At 32.5% G+C, this 14312-nt stretch overlaps 1 protein-coding gene across 1 annotated transcript in view; it reads right to left on the bottom strand.

The window, feature by feature from the left end:
* Nucleotides 1–307: 307 nt before the first annotated feature.
* LOC100569247 (putative leucine-rich repeat-containing protein DDB_G0290503) overlaps nucleotides 308–14312 on the bottom strand; it is a 15381-nt gene continuing 1376 nt past the window's right edge. Inside the window, exons 3-17 of the mRNA XM_003241672.4 lie at nucleotides 14260–14312; nucleotides 14075–14173; nucleotides 13382–13482; nucleotides 13170–13293; nucleotides 12598–12639; nucleotides 12477–12530; nucleotides 12267–12398; nucleotides 12093–12178; nucleotides 10981–11107; nucleotides 10798–10920; nucleotides 10595–10705; nucleotides 10169–10309; nucleotides 9940–10040; nucleotides 9629–9878; nucleotides 308–527 (exon numbers count right to left, since the gene is read on the bottom strand). Of these exons, the coding sequence (XP_003241720.1) occupies nucleotides 414–527; nucleotides 9629–9878; nucleotides 9940–10040; nucleotides 10169–10309; nucleotides 10595–10705; nucleotides 10798–10920; nucleotides 10981–11107; nucleotides 12093–12178; nucleotides 12267–12398; nucleotides 12477–12530; nucleotides 12598–12639; nucleotides 13170–13293; nucleotides 13382–13482; nucleotides 14075–14173; nucleotides 14260–14312 (1658 nt within the window). The 3' untranslated portion in view covers nucleotides 308–413. The remainder of the gene's footprint in view (nucleotides 528–9628; nucleotides 9879–9939; nucleotides 10041–10168; nucleotides 10310–10594; nucleotides 10706–10797; nucleotides 10921–10980; nucleotides 11108–12092; nucleotides 12179–12266; nucleotides 12399–12476; nucleotides 12531–12597; nucleotides 12640–13169; nucleotides 13294–13381; nucleotides 13483–14074; nucleotides 14174–14259) is intronic.

Below are 14312 nucleotides of genomic sequence, written 5' to 3'. Positions count from 1 at the left end.
GTATGAAGTTAAATAATTCCTTAGATATATTCTTATGTATGTACAATATAGTCATATACATGCCAATTGAAATAAGCAACTACCCTAACTACAAAGATAGGAGGTTGTCAATAACGGCACTGATTTTAAGTAGAGTTTATGTCAATATTTGCTGTAATATTATTCCTAAAAACTTGTTTCTCTCGTCGTAAATTATATACCTACTCAGTTGTTTTTCCCAATTTTTAAATTTAATTTTATCCAATCTTAAATTTAATATTTATTTTTTTTTAGTTTTACCAAAATCCTGTAAAACAAATATAGAATATTAATATGTGTAAATACAAATACTTTTTATTTAATTTAATTTGCCATAAAGACTATTTTAACACCATCGTACTAAAAATAATTTACATGAATGTCCAATGTGGAAATTATGGCGTTGTGTTATGTGCATTTGATTGTTCCAGAAGAATACGCATTTCTAGCTTACACGTCTCCACGTTCTGGTAAATTGAAGTTATTTTATCTTTTAAATGATCCATAAACTGAATAAACAAACAGGTATACTTTAAACTTTATTGGACACCATAATTATTTTGAACTTACGGATTTAAACTTACTAAAAACCAATGGTGAAGTCAGAAATGAGTGGTCCAACCTAGTTTTGAAATTATAGCCAATTAAAATCTTTTAAATCTTTTAGGTACCATATCAAATCTGTTTGATATATTATATTTTTAGTATCTCAAACAACATTATAAAGTGGTGCAATCAAAAATATCGAATACAGGTTACTTCTGGTACAGGGTTTTACACTATTACTCGATAAATTGTTTGTACTTCTTTATGACTATATAATACAAAATGGTTTGCATAGAAAATCATGGTGCGTTATATCCGCCATTCTATATTTTTTTATTAACTAAATATAGTTATTATTTATTACCCTGTAGCCTACATAAGGTGGTTTTGCATACCAAATTGATGGATATTTTTATTTAAACCATCCGAGTGTGAGTGTCATAAAAAAAGTTTAAAAATAGAAGAAGAAACTTAAGACTTAACTAAAGAAGTAAAACTTTATGACCATCAGCTTATTAAATTTATGAAAACAAAATATGAACTTCAAAAAACAAATATTGGTTTTTATATATATTATTTGAGCTGCAAAAAACGAGAGAGGAAATTGGGGTATCCAGCGAATACAAAATATTTTAGTATAAAGGTATAGACGTCTGAGTGGTTATATGATTTTTTTTAAACAGCGTGGTAGTAGTACCGGAAAACCCGGGTTTAATAAGATGTGTCGCGGTCAGTATTTCGGCTAAGTCGCAATACCGGCCGCTTCGGCTTCTTTGTCACCCGCACGACACACTGCAATTGTTCGGCAAGTGGTGGGGGCCAGGGCGTCGGCAACGATGCCTGACTACGCCGCCGGCCGAGCCGACGGACTGTTCCCGTACGCGTTACGAGCTACTACAACTGTAATTATCTGATGTCAAATAAAGATTAGTAGTAACCTAAACTCCAGTGTTGTTCTTTCGCTTCACCCTATCCTCAACCACGTGCAGTCTATCTTGTCATTGGTGCAATCAGTTTTATGGATTTTGAACCTCGTGGCCCATAAGTTAGTCAATATTACGTTAACCATAATACTTACCACGGGTTAAACACAAGAGTACTCCACGTGTAGTAGCAAACATTTATCTATGGACCACGTGGGAAGGCATGGTACTGGGTAACAGTATAGTCTGACCAACAACACAAAGGCACTAAGGGGCAACAACCACCAACGGGTAGTCCCGACAAAACAGGGTATAACGCATTTCGGTAATCTCGGGAAGCCCCAAAACCACGTAAGAAATGGAACTGGGTGAGACCCATGGGCTGTTTAAAAAACACGTAGGGCACTTTCAGTGAACGGTGGGAACGTCCGTACAGGTGTTGATCGTGACAAACAGGTTTCACATCGGTGAGTCTGGTTAAATTAACAATAACATCACACCAGCAGATCCAATCGAGGACACAAACGAAACTGACATCGGAGTCAAGTGGCAATAACCAATGACGACAAAAAGTCATACCGTCACCGACCCCGTTGGAAGTAGGGAACTCGAACTGGAACGATGGAAGAAAACACCAGGATTCCGAAGGGCAAGCAAAGACTGAGACACGAGGTAAAGTAGTGGAAGGACCCATAAGTGGTAAAGTAAAGCAACGCCGAAGGAAACCCAAGGTTTGTACGCGCTGACGACACCATGCGATGTAATTCATAATCAACTGACGGTGTCAAGCAACAGATATGCGGGCAAGGCAAAACCCAAAACTTGTCCGAGGGGTTTGTCCCAAAACTGACTCGGGAAATACCTAGTGGAAACATTCCAGGTTTTCCTAAGTAACACAGACGTGGAAAAACCAAGCCACGTCATACAAAACCCATCATGTGGTGTTCGTCATCTCAACACTACATCAACGGGTTGCTTCACCTTGCAAGAGAACGGAGGTTCAAAAGGGTGTCCCGAAACGTATCAATGTCACTCCATGACATGCTATGGTAAATAGGGGAGTAGACAAACACAAAATGTTACCGACGTTAGAGACGTTGAAATGGTAAACCTGACAATTACGTCACACATCAGCCGACCCAATCGAGGGCACAACTGTCTACGCATGCTGAAGTCATGTGGCAACAAAAAAATGACGATCGAAGTCTCACAGACCAGCCCAAGTAGGGAACCTGAACCAAGTCATGAAGTGAGGGAAGCCAATGCCAGAGGTAGTAACTTAAGTAGTGGACGGACCCAGGCAGGGTAAGAATGGTACTCGACAGGAGGCTTACAACGTACCTACAGTAGACATACAAACAACACACACGGGATGAGAAAACCAGCGATACTGACAATAGGGGTATTCTCCCGTATCAAGTATGTTTTCCTCATAACACGTTTTATATTTACAGCAGGAAAACTAAGATGTCGACACACAACCGAGTGACAACAGCGACACCCAGTGGGGTGCCCCCCGTCGAAAACCGGTCCACTGGGTCCAGATACGACGGGGATTTCAATCTGTGTCGGAACCGTGTCGGATGTGGTGCAACTAATCCTAGACCAAGTGGCGTTGAACCTCCTAAACGCGGGAAACGCTGATGGCTATGTGGCGACGTTACGGGAAGTCCCAACCACGAGCGGAAAGGGGTACCCAAACGGAACCTGTGACCACACCGATAGGGGAAACCCCGAAATCGACCGACCAACCGTTGATGGAAAACCGGATGACGGACGGGCATTGGCTAGGTGGGCTGTAGGGACGACACCGCAAGAACTGATGACCATCCCACTCATCTAGATCGCGCTGGACCAGGGATAAGTGGTACCCCCTCTCGCAAAACAACAGGAATTCGGACGACCCACAAGGGAGACGCTGACAATCACCACGAGGAACGTCAGGACAGTGAGGACCAAGGCCGACCTCAAACAGGACGGGCTGGTGCACGAGGAGTCGAAGGTGACCTACCTCATCAACCTCGAATCAGACGAGGAGTTTCTCCAGCTCCGGATAGAGGCGGAGGCGCTCCCAGACATCAACATGCTGTCGAATCTACCCGGCAGCGACGACGACGAGCTGTAAGTAGGCAGACAGCGTCGTGCGGGTTGGTGGGGGAGAATGTCGCGGTCGGTATTTCGGTTACGCCGCAATACTGGCCGTTTTGGTTCTTTTGTCAATCGGTCGGCAGGTGGGGGGGGGGGACGTCGGCAACGATGCCCGACCGCCCTGCTGGCCGAGCTGACGGTCTGTTCCCGTACGCGTTACGAGCTACTACAACTGTAATTATCTGATGTCGAATAAAGATTAGTAGTTAACTAAACTCCAGTGTTGTTCTTTCATGTCTAACCTAACCTCAACCACGTGCAGTCTACCGTGTCAGATGAAACATCGTTACAAGACATCGCTTCTAAAGGCCACCTGATTATTTTTACATAATTTTGATTGTACTATTTACAGTATTTTATAAAATGTTTAAAATTTTACGTTTAATTTCAAATTATTCATAAAAAATTGGGTGAGTTTTATATACTTATTTTTACTCTCCAAGTTATGAAGGTTTAATACAATTATAATATTGCAATCTTTAAATGCATTTTGAAATGTATGATACATATACAGGAGTATTTCAAACTTGAAATAAATACATAAATAGCTCATTTAAAAAATTATGTTACTAGCTGGTAAACTTTTAATTTTTGTCTAAGGTAGAACAATTTTTGGAAATCTTCTATTAAAATTTCTAATGTTAGCTATGTAAAGAACTTTTATTATGAATTTTTTTGATAAATGTTGTCTAAATTTGAACTTTAATTGCATATAAAAAATAGTCGTGCCTATGTATATTTAATATTTATGAACTTCCACGAAAATGATAAGGAACTTTGCATTTTAATTACATTTTCATGCTTTTATGACAAGATAAAAGAGTTTGTATTGAGCATAATTTAAAAAATATTTATAAAGTTTATAACTAGCTCAAAAAGAGTCAAAATATTTTTTTAAATGTTACCAAATATGGATAAAGCAATTAATTTAAATATTTAGTAAACATTTGAAGGGTCTATGGTTATTTTTTCAAAAGTTGGGTTTGTGTAAAAATTACCACTTTTTTTGTTTTTCTTGACGCTTTCAATAACTATAATAATTTGGTCTTTCTAAACCTCTCAAAAATAGGTACCAACTAGATTCACTTTTCTACCAGAAAAGATGCTGATTTCGAAAATCAAAAAATTTTTAGTTCCACTAATGTTAACGACAGAAAAATAATCACACATATAATACATTCTTTCGCTTCGCTCATTAGATGTTCCTAAATGTATCTATATATAAAAATTTCAATTAAATATGCTGATTTGAAAAATACTTTTTCACTCCAGCTTATTGTGTTTGGCTTCAATGTTCATGACTTTGAAACTAGGTCAGACCTCTAAAATCTAACTTAATCTATTAAATAAATCTATTTTAGTTTGCTTTGTACGATGATTAAGAGCACGCCACACGGATATTTTCTGTCTCCGTCTTACAAACGTATAACATGGCAAATTGTATGTTTATAATAATACATTGTACTCGGTAATTTATTAAATTAGAGTGAATTTCCCTCTAGAAAAATTTAAAGATCTTCTTGGGTATTATCTTGGAGGATTTTATTGATATTATAATTAGTTAGTAAGCTATGATCATTTAAAAATGTATAGTTTAAAAATGGTCATATCTTTTTCTTAATAAAAATATCAATAAATCCCTCCAAAATGCCCTAGATAATAATTATGCTTTTACATTTTGTAAGAGGTAAATGTACTCTAGTTTTAGAAATTACAGATTAAAATGTATAATTGACTTTTGTGTAAGTAAAATTTTCCGTGGTGTAGGTACGTTTGTAAGACGGAGATTTAAATGCCCGTGTGGAGTCCTCTTAATCATCGTATAAAGCATACTAAAATTATTATTTATTTTTAAATAATAATTAAAAATAAGTATGACAAGTAAAGTTATTATACATCAACATATTTATATAGTTAAATGATAAATTAACACTCTAACCGCCAAGCCGAATTCTACGATTTTTCTATGCGCGCTATGTCAGTCAAATTTGATTGACAATAAGTTATCTCATGCCACCGGGGCGAAAACATGTGTACCACTCATAAAGGTTTATACGCGATAAAATTAGTTTCCGTTTAGATAACACGTTTTGGATCAGTGTAGCCATATCAGGGGTGCATGTGAATCAAAATGATAAAAAAAAAGTGTCAGTCATATGTGATTGACAAGGCCCCGAACATGATAATATGAATGATAATATTTTGTAGACCAAAGTTGTTATCAAATATCACATACTATTATACAATGATTAAATTATTTGCTCAAAACATACTCTAAGTAGTCTAAATCTCTAACTCAACGACGTAGGTAGCTGGTAAGTAAGTATTCTAGTCGTACGAATTCCAAAATATTATTATAAGAAACAAATTCTGCAATACATTAATTACTATACATTTTAGCATGATAGTAAGACTTTTATTTTTTTAGACTTTATAGTTAGTATTATATAACCATTTTTAAATTCATTATTACATAAATTATTTATTATTAGTTTATAACTGTTATTTTACAATAATAACAAATAGTTATGTATTATTCATTCAATATAAAAATTAGTTACTTATGTTACTATTAGTTATTTATGTATTGCAAAATCTGTTTATTATAATACTATTTATGATTATAGCAACTGTCAATATTTACTCCTAAACATACTTTATACCACAAGATACTTATTTGCTAATCTTATATAAATAAAAATTAATGTCGCTTTTTTCCGAAATCAAAATCTTGAAAACTACTCGTCCGAATTACTTGAAATTCAAAACAGATGTTTAGCCGGATTAGGGGAAGGTCAGTAGCTATACGAAAATCGCAAAATATAACTAAAAGTCACAGGAAATAAAGATACAAGATTGGTACAAGTGGTGTGCTCTAACGGATTAATATTCAATATACATAATAACGTATATAAATAAAAATAATAATTATAATCTATATAAAGTTGTTATTTCTCCTATAGCAACCATCTATAAACAAAAACGGAAATCTGAAAATACCCATCAAATTTGAAAAATTGGTCCAGCCGTTATCAATTGATGAAGTAGTTTTTCAATACGTTTTCATTAACCGTTTTGTATATTTACTTGCCGATCACATTAAACGATAACATTTGAATAAAAAATTCTACATATCATCGTCCGAAGGCAAAATAAACAACTAATCACGAGCGAAGCTCTGACGGGTCGGCTAGTAGGAAATAAAATTAAAATGTTAATTATGTTTATAGAAAAATGGATACTTATGATATTGAAATGGCGTTAGAAGATGACTATGATATTTCAGATAGTGAATTTTATGACTCAGATAATGATCCTGAATTTGTTTTAAATAATCATCATAATGAATCAGATTCTGGTGATAGTGATGATAATCTACTAGGTAGTGTAGACAATTACCGAATAACAGTGACAGTGAAACAATGACATCCTTTTCTGATATTAGTTAAAATTTCACCAGGGAAGATTATGATGTAGGGAACCATATTAAGATATTTCAGTTTACTGGTAATGAAGGCCTTCAAACACATACTGTACATATAAATTCAACTCCTATTGATATTTTTAAATTATGTTTTAATGATGATTTAGTTAATTTAATTGTTTGTGAAACTAATGTTTATGCCAATCAAGTACTCCAATCAACTAGAATTTCTAGAATGAATAATTGGACAGATACTAATTTCCAAGAAATTCAAGTGTTTTTTGGTATTTTTATATGGATGGGCTTAAATGTTAGACCAGCATTATCTAATTATTGGTCTAATGACCCATTATATAAAAATGATTTTATATCACATCTAATGACACGCGATAGATTTGAGCTATTAATGAGGATGTTACATTTCAATCATAACCAAATACCTAATTCAAATGACAAATTAGTAAAAATCAGACCCTTTCTTACATTTTTGAAAAATAATATTCAGTCAGTTTATTCAGCTGGTGAAAAAATGGTAATTGATTAAAGTATGATTGCCTGGAGAGGTCATCTTGGGTTTAGGCAATACATTCCAGGAAAAAAACATAAATTTGGTGTCAAAGTTTTTAAACTTTGTACTGGGAACGGTTACACATATGATTTTGAAATATATTCTGGTCGAGAGATAAACACAGTAACAGCTACAGGAAATGTTGGTGAAAAGATTGTGAAGAAACTTACCAATAATTTATTAAATGCAGGACAACATTATACTCAGATAACTTGTATACAAATTGTGTTCTAGCTCGCGTGTTACTTCAAAATAAAACCCATTTAATTGGAACTCGAAAAAATACTCGAAAATATAGGAAATATCTTCCTAAAGATGTTGTAGGGGCTAAATTGAAAAAAAACTGAGGTTGTTGGAAAACAGTGTCAAGATGGTATAGTAGTTTTGAAATGGAAGGACCAACGTGATTTCCTGAAGTTATCAAAATATCATGGACTAGAACAGGAACAAATTTCAACAAGAAATAAAAGAGCAAGTCCTAATTCTATAACATTAACTCCAAGAATAAAGCCCAAAATAATCATTGATTACAATACAGGAAAATGTGGTACAAATCTGATCAAATTGCTTCATATGCTTGTGTAAACAAAAGAGGCGTAAAATAGTACAGAAAAGTTGCATTAGAACTCATTACTGGAATGGCTATGGTAAACGTGTGTATAATTTTTAAAGAATTAACAAAGTCCAAAATAACTATAACATCTTTTCGACGTGAAGTTTGTAAATCATTACTTGGAATAGAAACTCAAACTAACCTTCCTCCAACAAAACCAATGATTTATATTATCCAGCCAAGAACAGGTGGTGGTACAAGAGATCGAAAACAGTGTATATGACTGACATGGCAGTAAGAGTGTTAATATATCATGAAAAACCGTTTGGTGATGAGTGGGTGAATGACGGTCACCTAAGGGAAACTCTTATAATATCTTCCCAAATATAACTCCGAAACTTCGGTCAATCCTCAATATTGATTTATAAACTTATAGTCTATAACATTACCTACTAACAACCTTACCTAATAATTAGGTAATACCGGTCTTGTTTGAAATACATGTAAAACAAAATAACAAAAATACACCATTAAACCTGTAGTTTTAAATCGGCGATTAAAGGCGGTCAAATATATATATTTGAATGATTGGTATTGCCCCCATTAGTTTTGGTGGTAATGGCCAAATATAAATAATTTTTAATTCCGTTGTATCTTCAATAAATAATGTTAACCATGCCTTTTATAACTGCAAGCATCTTAAGGGGATTAGATACCGTGATTTTCTGTTTTCGTCTAACACACGTGTAATATAGTATTTTTAGACGTGTTTTTTTGCCAAACATACCAATTGATCTAATGAAATGATAAAAATTCTGAAAACAGATTTGAATTTGTCATCAAGTCTACTTGAAATCGACTTCCCCACAATTTTGATTTTTTGATTTTAGCTTCTCCAAAATTGAAATACAAAAATGTTCAAATCCTCTTTTTTTATATGACTTTTTCTGGAATTTGGGAGATAATATCAAAAATGTGGGAAAGTCGATTTCAAGTAGACTTGATGACGAATTTAAATCTGTTTTCAGAATTCTTATCGTTTCATTAGATCTAATTGGTATGTTTGGCAAAAAACACGTCTAAAATACTATGTCACACGTGTGTTAGACGAAAACAGAAAATCACGGTATCGAATCCCCTTAAACTACATAGCATTTAGCATAAAATAGGTTAATAAGTAACTTAATTAGATGAAATAGACACTAATTTATTTCAAATAGCAAACGTAGCAACGTAAACTTCGAAAAAAGGAAAACAAAAAAATTCTGTTATTAGTTGTTAACATAATATGGCGGGAACAATAATTTTTGGGTTTCATACAATAGGAAATTAGCTGTACGATAAAACGGATTTTTATTAATCTTAGTCTTTGAGATTACTTGTATGACTGGTTTTTGCATCTGACCGGCATTCACCCACTCACTCATCCTATATAGGTAAATCCTTACCGTTTTTTTAACGAGAACTTTCGCACACTCTCTGCTTTGAGATTCCGTCAAAATCTCTTGTAATCTATGCAAGTCGTTAACTATTCTCTCCAAATGTATTTCCGAAAAAAGTTTGAATGCGTTTATGTGTTTGGTGCTCTCTGCAATAGCTTCTTGGATTTGTAGATTTACAGCGTTTAGTTCCTGAGTTTCTTTATCCAAGCTTTCTACAGCCAACTCAATGTTTTCTTCAAGAGATTTTAATTTTGACCTGAAAAATATTTTTACTGAAATACCTGATTTAAGATAAACTAGTTAATTGCATAATATACTCAATAACTTTATTTTCGTTTTTTATTTGTAATTTTTCGTCTTCAATTGCTCGATTCATTGTCTCGTCATCGTTTTGATTTGGATTTTTTAGACTTTCCACCTTAATGAAAAATATTGCCTATTGTATTTATCTATCAACGAATATGGTAAAAATGGTATCCAATAATATTATGCATTTAAATGAATACTTAATAATTTATATTGTTACAAAAGATATTATTATTTTACGTGTCTAATATCGCGTTCTAATTTATTCATTGCTTCTTCTGCCAATACTCTTAAGTCGATCTCCTCTTGTAGTTTAATGTGTGTTTCTTTCAAAACTTTTGGCAGTGCCAACAGTTCCTCCAGTTGTTCTTTGTAAACCAACTAAATAAATACAACAATTCACGTTTATTATAGATTCTTTCCCAATATAATATCTTATAAAACACTATTGAAACATAAAAATCCTACCTATATCATAATTATCAACACATAATAATACCAAAAGATGTATAGACTATTACGGTACACTGTAAAGTGTGTAATTTTATTATAGATAGCTGTCTTTTTAAGGCGGTTGAAGAATAACAACTTGGGCATATTTATACCATAGCTATAGTATGGTATACTTAAAATAATTGTTTAAAATTATATTTTTTTTTATATTACTTCTAATTTATTATACGATTCATTAAAATCGTTAAACAGATTTTTGATCGCATCTTCCATTTTTTTCGTTTTAAGCGTGATGTCTTTGGTTTCATGTTGTACACGTCTTAACTAAAAATCCATGGTAGATATATAAAAATCATCTGTTATTACTCATGTTATATTACACATAAAGTTAAAAATGCATTTGAGTTAGGACATGCCTTTTCATCGCAATCATTAATTTCATTACTACGCTCTTTGATGATCAATTCCATTGTTTCGATATCTTCGTTGTTTTTGTTTAAATCATTTATTAAATCTTTGAAACCTTCTAAATTGTACTCCTATAAGTTTATTTTAATACATATTAATATTTTTTTTTTATAAAACCTGCATTGACGCACCTCTATCTTTTTTAATAATTCTATTAATCCATCAGCTAATTTATGACGTGCATCGGTAATTTTTTGATTCGTCTTAACGATATCTTCATAATCTGATACAATTTTATTCAACTCATTAGTCTTCTGTCTAAAAAAACATATTGTATAATATACTCTGTCTCAAAGAAGAGTAACCTCAAGCTGCGACCAATTTTCGTTTGGTTCAGTCAGACCAAAACTATCGATGATTTTACTTTCCCCGTGGCTTTGGTTTCCGATGATTAGTGGTGGCCGAAAACGTTATCATATTAACTTTAGCAAGATGTTAAGCTAGTCGATTATTAGAATAGGTAATAAAAATGACATTATACGAGCGTAGCACACCTATTGGTACCGCTGAGCGTAGAAGCCTGCTGACTGAGCTTACTCTAATTTGAGACAGAGTATAGGTATTTTATAAAAAGAAAGAAATTAACCAATAACTGGAAGAGTTAAGATTAGTGCTGGAAGGTTATCTGGCTAAGAATAAAACAAAGTCAATCGTGTATAGTTTTGAAGGAAATTAACGAAAAAATTAAGGGGGAAGGGTGATGTACTGTGTGAGATATAAGTACCTACTTGGGACTAGTGGTACATAATAATAGTCGTTATGGGGTTGAAGTCAGAAATAGGTCTATGTATGGATGAAGTGTGTAGAAGTGTCAAATATTTTGTGGGTCAAGAAGCTGCCGTTAAAATTAAAAGGTAGATTTTATTAAATAGATGAAATAGCAGAATGTGTTGTATAAATCGCAATGTTGTGCAGTAGACAATAAAAACAGAACAGAGGTTGAGTGTAGCAGATTTGAAAAAGCTAATGTGTATGCGTGGAGTGTGATTACTAAAATGTAGTGTAAAATAAAATAGGGTATTATACTAGGGAAATACCAGGAAAATTTCAGGTTTAATTTCAAAATATCAAATTTTTGTAATAAAACATAAATATATCACAAAAGTTAAGAAAATGAAATGAAAGTATGAATAAGGATGCACACGGGATGCACGCTATAACAGTAGGTAGGCGTAATCAATTACAAATTGGAAATAAAACTAAATTTTTATATATGTAATTCTCAAAATAATATATAATTTACTTTATTTGCAATTCGATTTGTCGAATTTCTTGTTTTTGAACTTTGGTACTTGTATTGACCTTGTCTTTAAATGAAAGACTTCCACACTATTTACATAACAGTATTTTAAACAATTTACTTTACTTACAATTTCAACTAATATTCACATTCATTTTTTGGCATATGTTCAATTACCTGACAGTTAGTAGCATTAAATTGGTCAAGAATTTCTTTGACTGATTTTAATTTCAATTGAGTTATATGTACTTCTTTAATCTCAGAATTCAATCGCAATATTTCTGATTTAAATTCTGAAAGTTTTTCTTCCTGGGATATAAACAAATTACAACAAAAACAATTTCAATTTTCCTTTAATCATTAATTTATAATTGTATAAGTAGTTACCATTTCTTTCTTTCCAGGAAATCGTATGCATCCTTCTATTTTTTTAAACACAACCTACAATAAATTTAATTATACGAATAACTAGAAATTATGATTGTTTGTTTCATGGAATTTTACTTACGGGACGATTCAAAGTTTTTACCAATAAATCGTTTCGTTCGGTCTATAAAAAAAAAATATATTAACTCTTTACAATAAAATATAGTAAAACTTCGTCATAACATCCAAGCATATAACACATTCCCGGCTATACAACAAAATATCTAGGTAATTAGTTTGGATCAACTCCCTAGAATTTGACTAGTTTATTGTATATTTTTAGTACTCTTAGATATTAAACTTATTGGATATAGATTTGTTTTATGGCATACAATTAATAATTAAAGAATGAGAAAAGAAAAACTATACATTTCATTTCTCTACTTAATTTAACGTTCATACAAAGAAGGTATATCGCTATAAATATTATAAGTTTTTTTCCACTTCAGATATTCAACACTATTTTTGATTGGAAAAATCTTCATGTAATATCAAATATTAAAATATTAAAACTATGAAAACAATAACTAGAATTTTCTTAACATCAACGATTAAAACATTTTTACGATTACAACATTCTTTTGACTTGCCCAATCGCAAAACGTTATAACGAAATTTTACTGTATACAATTATCAGTAAGTTAAAAAATATACTATAGATTTGTGTTTTAAAAGAAGTTCTTGGTTTTCATTGATTATATTTTGAAGTTGTTCTTTTAGTTGATTAATTTCTTGTGAGTTATGAAATTTGTCTGAACATTCGGGCGGTAATGTATTTCTAAAATAATATTATTGTTAACAATATGTAACGCATAACTAAATATAATCATGGACATATCAATAAATAATGAAAATATATACTATACATATTTGTGTCTTTAGAAGAAATACTGCAACAGCTCGAATCACTGTTATAGCCACATTCTCGAGTCGAACAATAACTTTGACGAACGGAATTTATGCCCATCTAATACAATACATAAACATTATATATACCTATTAATTATAAATGTATAGGTACTTATATTTAACCAAAGAAATTTGTAATATTATTATCGTACCAAGTGCCACAGACGCAATTTCAGTTTTTAACTTGGAGGGGCTTAACATATTTAAATGAAACAGCCGTGGGGGGCTCCACCACCACCAAATATTAAAATACCACAACCATATTTTTCTCACCCACTTTCTTTCATTTAATATATTATAGTACATCTATTAATAAAACAATGAACAACATATAGGTATTTATATGTAATATAATCTAACATCATGTTGATGCACGGGCTCGTTTCCGTTTCCATGTTTAAATTTTAGAAAAAAATTTCTTCAAACAACGTTTACTGTATTAGGTATGAAGATTAGATAATTAATGAAGGATTTAATACTTAAATTTAAATACACATTTTTGGAGGGGCTAATTTTAATATTGGAGGTGCTTAGCACCTACAAGCCCCCCCCCCCCCCCCACCAATTGCGCCTATACCAAGTGTGTAACTAAAGTTCTTTAGTGAAATCCCATATTATAAAAAAATGTAATACAATACATGTTTACAAACCATCGATCGCAATACCATAATATGAGGTGACGTTTCCATCAATGCATCGTGGCTGAGATAACCGACTTTCTGGAACTCTCTTGTAGAATTGCAGTTCATCTATTAAAATTGTAATACTTATAATAATAATACATATTATTGTTCCATCAATCGTGAAAATTCAACACAATAAAGCACGGATTTACGTTTTGAGTGGACGTTGGTCTCTGGATTAAATCCAGACAACCAGGATTCAGTT

Source organism: Acyrthosiphon pisum, chromosome X, assembly GCF_005508785.2.
Source record: "Acyrthosiphon pisum isolate AL4f chromosome X, pea_aphid_22Mar2018_4r6ur, whole genome shotgun sequence".
NCBI classification, from domain to species: Eukaryota; Metazoa; Arthropoda; class Insecta; order Hemiptera; family Aphididae; genus Acyrthosiphon; species Acyrthosiphon pisum.
The sequence above is the reverse complement of the archived record's forward strand: the minus strand, read 5'-3'. Positions and strand labels throughout refer to the sequence as shown.